The 13604-nt window shown below is 38.3% G+C and overlaps 1 protein-coding gene across 2 annotated transcripts in view; it reads left to right on the forward strand.

Moving 5' to 3' along the window:
• The window catches only part of kiaa0825 (KIAA0825 ortholog), a 537179-nt gene that overhangs the window by 96253 nt on the left and 427322 nt on the right, over positions 1-13604 (forward strand). For both annotated transcript variants that reach the window (XM_051930183.1, XM_051930184.1), the window contains exons 7-8: positions 2390-2655; positions 10699-10849. In XM_051930183.1, the coding sequence (XP_051786143.1) occupies positions 2390-2655; positions 10699-10849 (417 nt within the window). The remainder of the gene's footprint in view (positions 1-2389; positions 2656-10698; positions 10850-13604) is intronic.

The raw sequence follows: 13604 nt of genomic DNA on the forward strand, positions 1-13604 counted from the left end.
AGGGGGTGCCTGGGGTGCAAGAAGCTGCTGGGGTAAGGACTTCATTACTGTACTGCAGAGTGGCTTAAAGCCACCAGGAAAGAGAAAGAGAGAAGGCATGAGAGGCATAGAAGCCTTTGGGTAAGTGGGCAGGATGCCCTCACAGGGTAATAAGCAAGTGCACCAGGATGAAGAATAGGGAGTTGTGTTTGAGTAGAAATGTGCAACTTCCCCAGAAGATATCAAGGGCCTGGCCTTATCATTAGAGTGTGAGTGAGGCCAGAGAGAGCAGACCTTCTGGACCTTCTACAGGCCATCTGGATATAATACAGGGGGAATGGCAGGTACCAGTTTGACCATTCCAGAGCAAACTCTGCAAGGATTGGCAGGTTTTCACTTTAGGGCAGCATCTCATTGGTTCCTAAAGGCAATAGGTATTGATGATGTTACCTGACAGTCCTTGAACTTTAAAGAAACAGAAAGCTTAGGGTTGAAAGAAACTGAGAGACAACTAGAAGATGTTTTATAGTAGTGTTCCTGGAACAAACATAAACCTTCCATAGCCCAGGTAATGACTCTGTGGCTTTTCCAGAAATTATCCCAGGAAAGGATTTAAAGTGGCCTCAAGACCAGGGATGTATTGGGTTTGAGTTCTTTTCATTTACTTTGGTATTGTTTGCTGTCAATGTATTTGCTGCTATATATACTGTATATATATATATATATATATATATATATATATAGAGAGAGAGAGAGAGAGAGAGAGAGGTGCAGTTGGGATTGCTTCAAGGAAGACATAACATGGCACTGGAAGCATTCCTGGGTCCAGCTTAAAAAGGAGCCACTCAGCAGAAGTGGAGAAAGAGGAAGATTTGTGTGGTTTATTTGTTGTTGTGGTTGATTATTAGAAAGAGAATTGTTTAAAGGAGCTTGTTGTAAATAAATACTCTTTATTTTATCTCATTAAATAAATGAGAAATAAAATCATGCTGGATATCTATGCTGATATGGACTGGGAAATGTGTTAGGAATAAAAGGATGCCACATTTTGCAGAAATTTCATTGCAGGTACTCAAGATTGTACTCAGCAGTCTGTATGGCCCCCACATGCTTGTATGCATCCCTGCCAATGTTGGGGCATGCTCCTAATGAGAAGACGGATGGTTTCCTGGGGGATCTCCTCCCAGATCTGGACCAGGGCACCACTGAGCTGCTGGACAGTCTGAGGTGCAACCTGGTGGCTTCAGATGGACTGAAACATAATGTCCCAGAGGTGTTCTATTGGATTTAGGTCAGGCAAGTGTGGGGGCCAGTCATTGGTATCAATTCCTTCATCCTCCAGGAACTGCCTGCATACTCTCTCAACATGAAACCGGGCATTGTTGTGCACCAGGAGGAACCCAGGACCCATTGCACCTGCAATTTGAGACTGTACTGGGAGACACAGCAAACCTGGCAATGGCACGTATTGATGTGCCATCCTGGAGAAGTTGGACTACCCATGCAACCTCTGTAGGGTCCAGGTATCGCCTCAAGCTACCAGTAGTGACGCTGATTGTAGCCAAATGCAAAACTAGTGAAAAAACAGTCAGAAATGATGAGGAGGGAAAAATATCAGTGGCCTCCACCTGTTAAACCATTCCTGTTTTAGGGGTTGTCTCATTGTTGCCCCTCTAGTGCAACTGTTGTTAATTTCATTAACACCAAAGCAGCTGAAACTGATTAAGAAGCCCCTCTGCTACTTAACTGACCACATCAACTCTGATTAAAAAAAGAACAACCTTCTGTTTCATAGAGTTTGTGTGCCATTGCAAGTAGGTGAAAGTAGTCACTCAAAGTCGGAGTTTTTTATTCATCTTAATAATGAATGAGTTTCAGATTTTTGGAATATTAGTTTTAGACAGATACCTGCACATAACAGTTTAAGAAGTTTTTTATACTGTACTAAGAATAAGTCATTTTTATTATTTACAGTAGAAATGTCTATAAAGTTCTATATCTGGCCAAAAGGGTGTTTCTTGTTGCTGCAGAAAAATGAGGATATATTTCAGTATAGACAAAATGGGGCCATTAAAGATAGTTTTGCAATTCCTGGCACACATTTTAGTAATCTCAGTTATTTTTCTGTTTTCAGATTTATTTGCTTGATTTACACAAATTGGAATTAACCCTCATATTAGATTTATCCAACTTTGTATATGAAATATGAATGATTACCAAATGCTCAAAAATGGAACCATATGTTATTTTTCTAAAATGGCATTAACAAGTTATTTTCAAGTGCAATCTAACTTTTTTTTACTGTCAGTAATTTACTCAATGCTTTTACTTAGAGCGTATTATTACAAAAAGTGTGCATAAATTAAACATGAATGATTTTTCTATGTAATTCCTTTCTTTTCTGCTTCAGTTTTGTGCTGACATCATGAAAGAACTTGACACATTTCTTGCACTTGCTCTGGCATGGAGAGAAGACAGTTTACAGGAAATTAGGGCAGACTTTGTGGAGGTCTGCACAAAAGTGACAACTGCCATTGAGACAAGGCTAAAGGAGAGAAGCAAGGAAATTCCTTGGAAAGCCCCTGCTCAAAACCTTCATGTACTGTTGTCCACTGCTATTTACATTCATCAGCGAGTAACCCACTATGAGGCACTTCTGAAGGACAACAGCCACAAGTGAGTTGGGTTAAATAAATTGCTCCCCAGATGTAGCAATAGTGCAAATGCAGTGAAGTAGCTAATGAGCCAGATTTTTAACCCATATTGAGTTTATTTGGCTGTGGTGAAGACAGGAGGCGGAGGTGTGGGGGTTGGATAAATGTTACACAAAGGCTGCAAAAAGTACTCTGCAGTAAGGTGTTGAAGGAGGAAAGTGATTAAAAGCAGCCCTACTAGAATGCTACCATGCTTTATCATATTTTTTTTCTTTTATTCAGTTGGCAGTGAGAATCTTAGTTCTGTGTTTGTGCAGTTAATTTTTAAGGTAATCTGATCCATCCCATATGACGACTTCTTAGCTGAAACAAGGTAAAATGTACAGGGTCTCTATCCCTCTGTCGGCGTTTTCAGACTTTAGTGTGTTGCAATATGAAATCTTAACATATTAAAGTTTGATTGTTTGCAGTTGATGAATACAAAAAAAAAAACACTCACATGTTCAAAGTGAAAACACAATTCTATATATTCAGTACTTCAATTTTAAGTATTAAAAAAAAGAGACAAATGTTAGCATTCAGCCGTAAGTCAAAATTTGGTGGAAACCCCTTTCTAGCTTTATCATTTTGGTTAAGTATATCAAGCTTATCACATCTGGACACTGCTGGTCTTGCCTATTCTTAACAAAACTGCTTAGACTCCTAGTAGAATGGAGACCACTGGTACACAATATTCTCAATTTAAACATTGTTCACTCTTAAAGACTTATTTTGTTGTTTCAGTTTATTTCAGAGTGGCTTTGATATTATGTTTTAGGACAGCTGAAAGATTAGTCTTCTCCCAAGTTCCAGTTCTCCATCACATGGTTATTGGTTTTCCTGTAGGATTTGCCTCTACATCCAGTTTGTTCTTCTGTGCTTAGAGGATGGGACACAGGGCACAACATTCACATAGCATGAAGTTGCTACCACTGTGCTTTACAGTAGAGATATTGTCTTCAGAGTTAAGTGTGGTGGTATATGATTGGCTCAGATTGTAGTCTAATTAGACCAAAATAGTTAATTTTGGTCTCATTAGACTATATATAATTATAGCACTTTGAAATTATGTTAGAGGGAAAAAGAAAATACTAATTATTTGGCCATGGTGGTTTTTAGTAATTAGTAATTTGTATTTAATATGTTGTGATAGCCCAGGGCGAATACAGTCACCCTAACCCAACACAGACAGGCAGAGACTCAAGTGCAGCACATAACACCCTTTTATTCAGAGCTTGGGAAGCACTTTTTCCTTGCACCTCAGAGCACAGCACAGCACAGTACAACATACATACATACATACAAAGTATAAAAGGCACAGTCCCTTCCTTGGGTCACTCTCAGTCCTTCTGCCTCCCTCTCTGGCAAGCTTTGTCTTCCTCCTCCTGACTCTGGCTCAACTGAATGGAGTGAGCCAGCTTCTTTTGTTTAGCTCCTGGGAGTGCTCCAGGTGGCTCATCAGTGTTACTCTGGAATCACTCCCAAGTGTGATGGAAGTTTAATGTAGGGCCCTGCAGCTTCCTCTGGTGGCCCCACAAAACCGAACAAGGCTGTACCAAACTCCAACTCCCAGCTTGCCCTGCGGGAATCCATGGTTTCACAGCCGCCAGAAGGACTGCTTTTTAGCATCCCAAGGAAGGTAGTGCCCTATGGATACTCTCCCCCCGGTCCTTCCATCCAGCTGACGTCCCAACCAGGTAATTGCCGTGGCCATCCATCACGATGTATTATTGTCCCAAATAAAATTTGGATATAAAACTCATTTTAATGTGTATACTGTACTACACAGGTCTCTTAGAATCAATATGAATCTATAATGTATCTTAGGTGAAAATGTGAATTAAAAATGATACTACTGTAGACATTCTTATATACTGAGATAATAAATAGCTGAAAAGCATTCCATGTGCGACCATTACAAAATACAGATTCTATTCTTTAGTGACCATTTCATTTAGTACAATGCAGGATCGATTTTCACATGCTTGACTACTCCCTTATTCCCCAGTACCATTTTGAATTTACAGCAGTAAACCCATCAACATGTACAACAATACTAAGTACCAAAAAGAGTTACATATAGACCAACCACATACAGCAAAGCTGTTCTTCTTAGAGGAAGTAACAGAAAACATTCTTAAGCTTGAACAAGTGTTGCTATTTTTTTTCTTAATACAACTTTATAACCTAAAAATCAAAGTTGATACAGTTCAGTGACAGAATAAATTAATAAATAAGGAATTATTAAATGGCACTTAATGAGGTGTTTGGATTTTTTAACCTTAATAAGACAAAGTGTCTTGCTTGTTGTGACTAGAGGTTTAAGGTGTGCTGTATTTGAATTGAAAAAAAGAGGAAGAGAAGGTATGATGACGCAGGTCATCTATATTGTGATCCCCTCTTCTAATATGTCCTACAGAATTTCTCATTAGCCAACTGGAGCAGAGCTGAATTAATCAATCTGAGAAACTGTGCAGGTATATTTATACTGTCGTCAACCGAGGGAATGCACAGTACACAAAAACGAAATGTCAGGGTACCAACCTGGTCAGCCATGCTGGGAGTGTCTCAGTTTTATAGTGTAGAGACTGGAAGAGATAGAGTTAGTTTCCCTCTGTGAGTGGTTTCTCAGGGCTGAGGGAGAAAAAGAAGATACTATCATCAGCGGAAGTGTCCCCTCATGTCCCAAAGTCCATGTACAGGGTGAGCTAAAAAGAAGTACCACATTTCAAACGTTTATTCTACAAAAACGCTACAAGATAAAATACATTTTATTACGACACAAGAAAGGGTATACAAAATAGATTTTTTTCACTGTGTTTTAAAAATGTCTTCAAGGTTGTGGCCATCATTAGCAGTATACTCTTCAAGATGATTTCTGAACGTTTGCATCAGACTCATTCAGCCATTTCAAGGGGAATAGCGGTGATTTTGTGATGAATAGTGTCCTTGAGGGCTTCAAGGTTTTGAGGTCGGCATGTGTATAACGTTGACTTGAGATAGCCCCACAAGAAGAAATCGCACGGAGCAAAATCAGGCGAACATGAAGGCCACCTGACATTACCATGCAGAGAGGTCAGCTTCCCCGGAAACATCTCCCACATGTTTGCTCACTGAACATCTAGGAGGCTGCAAAACTGATGCCCTTACAGCCTGGATGTTTTCAGGCGTTAGTACTGTTCGAGGATGGCCTGGAGATTTTCTGTTCAATGTTGTACCTGTCTGTGTAAATTTTGCCACTCACTGAAGAATTGTTTTCCGATTTGGGATGTCACCATTTGGAGGAATGTTGAAGTGTGTTCAGAAAGCGCATTGCATAGTGATGGTGGACTTGTTGTTTTTGAAGAACTCTTTGACAGCGAAAGCATGGTGTGCACCGGACCAAGGCAAGTTGCCGACTGAAAACTACAAGGGATCGCCCATCAAAGGACCCTCACCCCAACCCACTCCCCTGCCTCTACCTTGCACAATGACCTTGAGAAATGTAGTACTTTATTTTGGCTCACCCTGTATATTTTGTAACAAAGAAACAAGAGGAGATGAATAATCTTTGGGACCCCATGAAGGCTAACTCCATATAATCAGTTAAAACGCAAGGTTGGAAAAGAAAAGAAACATTGTGATGATGCAAGACTTCAGCAAGTCTGCCTAAGATGGCATTGCTCCCAGTGATAAAGGTTCTTGGCAGGAAGAGGTGGGTCCAGGCAGGTGCAAATTGGAAATGACACCAAAGGTATCATGGTTGTCAATCTTCCAGTCTGCAAAGAGAGGAATAGAAAAGGTATTAGTTGACATCGCCCTCAGGCTTTCTGGAGGAAAATTACAATTATCCAAGCCACTAAACTATCCCCTATGTACACACGTGTGACTATCCATCCATCCATCCATTTTCCAACCCACTGAATCCGAACACAGGGTCACAGGGGTCTGCTGGAGCCAATCCCAGCCAACACAGGGCACAAGGCAGGAACCAAACCCAGGCAGGGTGCCAACCCACCACAGACATGTGACTAATATATATAAGGTTTTTTATTTATTTTTTTTACAAACACAAAAATGGGCATTTGTCCTCAAAAAACAAAAAAAAATCATTAAACTTCATTTTCAAAATTTTCTGAAGTTTTCAATTTCTCTATACTTGAATACAAACTTTTAGTTTTACAAGTAGAGAAATTTATTTTTCTCTCTATGATAGCCCCCTCCTTTGATGTGGGATGTACTTCTGCAAAAAGAAGTATACAGTCGTGGCCTATTGATCATTTTACAGTGCTGCTTTCATTTTATTCTTAATTTTATTTCCCAATTGCCATTTTAGTTTACAATTGTTTTGGTTACTAATAAAGTTCACAATTTGGCAATCAGTAGCATTTGCCAATATGGAGTGGGATACCGTATTTAGGATTAAAAAACATGGAGCTGTTAGGAACAGATAATGGTGTAATGTGTACGTTAGTAAAATTTAGCCTACTGTACATTTCAGTCTTACTTGTGTAACAATAAGAAGAAGAAGAGCAGAAACAACGAAAAATGCAAAAAGAGACAGACACTTTTTACTACCGCCTTACAAGCACACAAAAGCATCCTCCACTATAAGCCAGATTAATGTCTGCATGGGCCAAAGCCTGTATTTGCAGAGTGAGATACACTAGTACTATGGCAAGGTAGACACGTGCACATAATTGGAAGGAACCATAAGGCTCTGGGTCTGCAAGCCATTAACTGTACCACTGACTTCCACAAAAAACTGAAACAAAAACAAAAATACGCATGTGCATTGTATGGTGTGTTTGTATAAATGAAGAGTCCTTATAAAAAGTATCTACCCCCTTGCATGTTTTCACATTTTGTTGTTTTACAACATTCAATCACACTTGATTTAATGTAGCTTTTTTGACACACAGAAAAATATTATTTAATAGCAAACTAAAAAAATAACACATATCTCTGCAAAGTGACTTAAATTAATTTCAAACATAAAATGCTATTTACCATTGCATTGACAACATTTTTGTTTTGTATGTGGGTGCCGCTCTTTCCTGAGTTCTGTCATCAAGACACAACCACCCGTTTGTAAGAGTGCAAATACATATCTGATATTGTAGATGACATAGAGAACGTTATTCTGATTCTGTTTAGCTTTTTCTGGTGTTGAATTTTTTTGCTAATCCCTTTTGACTTTGTTTCTCAGTGTTTCTGATTTTGTGACAGTAATGTTGACTTGCCCTGGTTTTTGACTTCTGTCTGGCTTCTCGCTTTGACTTATGTCCTGGATCACTGCACGCAGGCTTTTCATATTGGAACACACCCTAGAGGAAGATGTTTAAAGTAATAAAAATATCTGAGAAAAATTCATTCAGTCCACAAATTCTACCCAGTTTTCAAAAGAGCACAATAATTAAAAAAATATAATATAAAAAATGCTTCTTCAATATACACAACACAAAAAAACATACAGTACATTGGTAGAAATATAAAAATGTCAACAATTATCCATCTATCCATCCATATTCTGAATCTGTCTAATTCTGTCCTGAGGATGTGGAAGCCAGGCACCATGCTAACAGCTTTGTACATGTAACCTTTAGCAGGCACAGCCAGCTACAGAGGGACCCACTACACAGAAAAAAGCTGCACCACAAGGTATGCATCTGGCCAATGCAGATCTTCATTAGCTACATGGTATAACTGGTAGGTGTCAATCCAACCACCCATGTTTACATCCCACCTCTGCTATCTCATGAAGGACGCCTAGAAAGAGAAAGAGAGATAGAGTGGGAGTGCTTACCTGAGCGATTCCATTTTTGGTGACATTTTATTAGGTATGGACCAACAGAAGACAGACCTCAATTCCTCACAGAACACACTCTTTGACACACACACTTGCACATTCATTCACACCAATTAACTCAACCTACACATCAGTAGGATGGTGGAGGAAAATCAGAGTAACCAAAGAAAAAAATATGCAGATATGGGATGAATATGCAAACTCCTTACAAACAGTGACTGTGCCAATTATTAACCCAGTACCCTGGAGCTGTGATACAGTAGTTCAAGTACAGAATAATTCTAGATCAGGATTGGATAGCTGGATTGTTTCCAGGTGGGTTTGGATGCAAGTAGAAATATTCAGATTGAGCCATATGACACCTTCATGAATACATTCACATTTACACAGTAGACACATTTGGATGTCACACATGTCCATGGATAAAAGCAAGAGTGATTATAATACTGGGTTTGAACTCATTTTATTACTTGGTTGTTTATTATTTTTTGTTTTTTTATTTAATTATTATTTTTGTAGTACTGTATTCGTAAAACATTGGGGTTTTTTTTAAATAAGTTTTTACCACTAATTTTTTCATTGTTTCTGGCCAAGGGTGCTTCCCATGCAATAGGTTGTGTTAAATCTTGTTGGCAACAATGCTCCAGTTTCTATCACTTGGTTTCCAGAAGTGTGATCTGTGACATAATTGTGGCAGATGTATTAAAGATGTAACCGCCCTCTGCCACACGTCTATATTTCTGGAAAAACGTCTAAAAGAGTTGTGCGCTGTTTTGCTTTTTTTTTGATTCTGGGTTTGACTCTTTCTTTAACGTTTCTTCATCTTTAATTTTTATTTAGTCTTTTAGGCTTTGGGATGTTAGTGATCTGATTATTTGGTTTTGACTTTGGTCTGTTCATTCAGTTTTGCTGTCCTTTGTCTTTGCAATATGCCTTTTCAATCCAGATAGAATACAGAGTGCCCAAAGAAACACACAGACAGACCTTCCACCTTGTAAGGAAAAGACGTGATGTCTTATTTGATGTCTGGATTGTTTAATTGTGGCTTTCATTTTGTATTGCCTTTTATGCTAAAGAGTTGTTTAAAAAACACTCTAAAAATGTCCACTTTAGACTGATATGATTTTCTTTTTTTCTCTCCATGTCATAACTTTGTAAACTCATTGGCTCAAGTAAATATTTCAGCAAGCTATTAGAAATGCCATGACTTTGTAGATGTATAGATAGAGTTATAGATTTATATATTTATGTATTTTATGTGATTTGATTTTTATAGGTATTACTATCCACATCGTTGCTGTCCTTTAGGATGAATTGTGTTCAAGATCTGTATTTATTAATCAATACTGCTGGGAACATGTCAAATCACTTAATGTATTTTCTGTAGAGACCAAGTAAAAATTGGTTTGTTTGGACCCCAAGTAAAATTTTAACTTTAACTTAAAAAGAAAAATTATTATTGAGTATTGTTTTCACATGCAAATCAAAACTCTGCTGTCTCTTTCATCACTACTTTAAGCTTTAAGAATATATTTGAAGTAATATTTTAGCATCTGTTTTGTTGTTTAACCAGTGCATTCTAAAGAGCCGTTTTAGTAGGAATGAATTTTCGACTGTCTCTTAATTTCATAGGTGAATTATGTAGAAGCAAAGGTATAAAGCTAAAACCCTTTTTCTCTTAGACTTTAGACATCATTCTCCATTCCTTATTCTACACCAATTCTTTTTTCATATTTAGCTTATAGTGAGTATTTCATTTGAGTTTTTAAATTTTGCTATTGTTTTAATTGGTAAAATTCTTTCAGAAGGAAAAGAATCATAAAGTTTGAAATGTAAATCAGGAGAACAAGAAGTGGGAATTGTGATGCACATCAAATATTACTTGATTTATAGCTGACAGCTGTGTATTACAGCTGAGAAGAATTGTCACTGGAAGGCCAAAAATACTAAAGTCTAATAATTGGGTTATAAAGAATATTAATATCTGTATAAGTGATGTACTGACAGTCAATTCATCTGGAAGAAGAAATGTGTGTTTGTTGGAAAACAGATGTATGATCTGAGAAAGGCTGAAGATGGGGGAGCAGACTTCTTTTAAGTGAATGTGAGCGTTAACATAAGCAGATGAAGGAAATGAATGATTGATGCCTAATAATTAAAAACATTTGTAAAACTGGGGATTGTTACCTCCTACCAACCAGGCCTTAAATCTCTCTTTCTCTTTGATCTCATGGACAGGCCCCTGTTCCTGCTGCCAATCCAGCAGTACCAAGAGCTGATCTGTGCCCTTGAAGCACAAGTTATTGACTACAATACAAGAACCTGTGCTACTTATATTCTGCAAGATCCTGAAAGCCATTACTGGAGCGACCATAAAAGTTTTTATGAGGTACAAGGTTAATCTTATTATCTATTGTTCTTTACATAGCAGTTTAATGTTGTCTTATTGCGCTTTCTGTTTATTAACAAGAGGCTGAAGGAAGATTAACAGATTTTTTGAATGATTTATTACTAGAGTGGGTGGCATGGTAGCACATTGTTGAGTGCTGCCACTTCACACATTCAGCATCAGGGATCAAACTCTGCGCCCAGACATTATCATGTGGAGTCTGCACATTCTCCCAGTTTATGCATCGGTTTTCTCAACACATTTCTGAAAACATGAAAGTTAGGTTAGTAGACAATTTAAAATTGACCCTTGTGCGGGTATGTGCATAACTGGGCCCTGCAGTGGACAGAGGCCCCTCCATTGCCTTGGAAAAAGCGTGACTTCCAAAAAAGCAAATTACTTGTGGAAAAGTAGCCTGGGTTTAATAGAATACCTAAAAATTTAATAGTGATATGTTGAAGGTTTTTAAAAACAGCATTAGCTGCTGAGAGTGAAGGACATTTCCAGTTCTCTCCTTTTTTAATCTCTGGCCCGACTTTAGATAGATAGAGGCTGCCTCTATATAATCAAACCTCTGTGGAACAGTTTTTCAGAATTCTTATAAAAAAAAGTCATTATTGTGTTGTTTTTAAAATACCTTAACTAAGGTATCAGACATTTCTATCGCTCATTCATATGGAAACATTAAGAATTAGGCATAGAAAAGGACTGTCCTTAACCGCAGTAATTACTCGTAACTGGACTGCATTTCATTAGTTGTTATGCTGTTCAAGCATGGTATGTTTCACATCTGCTTTTTCCAAGTTCATCACGTTTTATTTCTTCTTCTAATGAACAGTACTTTGGCTTTAATAAGTGAACATGCATACAATGTTTGCCAGTTCATTTTCAGCAGTTAGGAAGACTGTTTAGCAGCCACACTAACGGCATGTCTGTTCAGTTCTGTGCTGCTACTAATGAATTAGATATCGTATCAGGAGAGTAGTGTGCCTTGTCTTCAATGCAGCAGTATTAACCGAATTACATTAATGTCTGCCAGATGTGGAGGTTTTGGAATACAGACTCATTTCTTAGATTTTGGAATAAACATATGGAACAACTCATTTTTTGTATGTTGTAGAATAGCCACAGTTACAGAGATAGCTGCATGACATTTGTCTCGATTTTTAACTTACTACAGCTGTATCAGAATTTCCTGTATGAAGTTTTCTCATTCTCCTTATACTTATATGAAATTTCCTATTACATTCCAAAGGTTAGGTTAACTGCCGTTGTCAAAATGCCTCCATATAAATAAGTATGGGTGTGTGCACATGTTTGTCCAGCAGATCGGGTGTTCTGTCCCAATTTAGTCTTACAACCAGTGTAAACGTCAAGGGCTTCATGTATCAACGGTGCGTATGCACAAAAATGTTGCATATGCCCGTTTCCTCGCACACTTTGAGATGTCTAAAAAATAAACTTGGCATAAAGCCACACACATTTTCACGGTAGCCCCCTACCTTGCATATGCACGTTTCTGCTCAGTTTTGCACTCAACGTCAAAGCAGTGCTACTGTTTCTGTGTCACTTACCTTTCTTTTTCATATTCACATCAATGACGTGAGATTTATCAAATACACCAAAATTAATTGCATATTGTTTACAAATTTATTTAATTTGATTGTAATCATTCTGTAACAATATAATGGTGCATGGAATGGCCAAACTATTCCAACTACCATAGCTGCTTTAGCGTTGTTAGAAAGAATTAGAAGAGAGTGTGTATTTATAGATGATGATGATGACTAGCTTCTAAGTCGATTTCAGTTTCCAAGAGCCATCCTCTTGGAGCTGTGTGCTGAACTGGCGCCGGCTTTACAAAGGCAGACTTTGAGGAATTATGCTCTACCTGCTCCTTTGTAAATTCTGTCCACTCTCGGGTTTTTAACCACAGGAGCTTTTCAGTGTGAACTTGCTGACCGATTGGGTATTTCTCAGTCATCATTGAGTCGCGCCATTCCAGCTGTATGGGATGGTGTTATCCGCTTGTGATCCAGATATGTAAGATTTCCTTACACTGTGGTTGAACCCGTGAAACATCAAAGTGCAAAATCGCAGCAACGTCCCGTTTTCCAAATGTAATCGAAGCGGTCAACTGCACGCACATTGTTGTTGCAACGGTGCTGGAGAAGTTACATCAGCCAGGGATGAATCACCAAAAGAACGAGCTGGCATTACATCATATATAGCTGGAGAACCTATAAAAATGGTAGCTCCGTACGGTTGCAGGTACTTTTTCCAGCTAGTGAAGCAAAAGGCAAGTGGTTCTTTTAAAGCTAGCAAGTCACCCCAAATAGCTATGCAAAGAGAAGAGAATCAATCCGTTGTGTTGCTCGGCACCGATGCTACACTATAAAGGTGTCTTAAGAGAATGAATTTGTTTATGAAAATAGAATGCATTTCCACTCTATTAATGTGCTGCTCTGAAGTCCACAGAAAGTTTGTCGCATTGTGCAGTCATGTAGCGTCCTGCATAATGTGCCACACAATTGTGGCTTGCCCGTACCTGAAGAGATGTAGTTTGATGACCCTGATCCACGAAATGATCAACCAAATTAGACAGCATTACAACTTTGTTTGAATGTAATTATCAGAATGTAAAAACAGGTAATCAGATGCAGCATATATTTTTTAACCAATTCATTTAAATTGTGTTCAATATGACATAGTGCAGCCCTTATATTCCTTAGTTCATTGGCCACATCTCTTACAG

The sequence above is a fragment of the Erpetoichthys calabaricus genome, chromosome 7 (genome assembly GCF_900747795.2).
Source record: "Erpetoichthys calabaricus chromosome 7, fErpCal1.3, whole genome shotgun sequence".
NCBI lineage: Eukaryota > Metazoa > Chordata > Cladistia > Polypteriformes > Polypteridae > Erpetoichthys > Erpetoichthys calabaricus.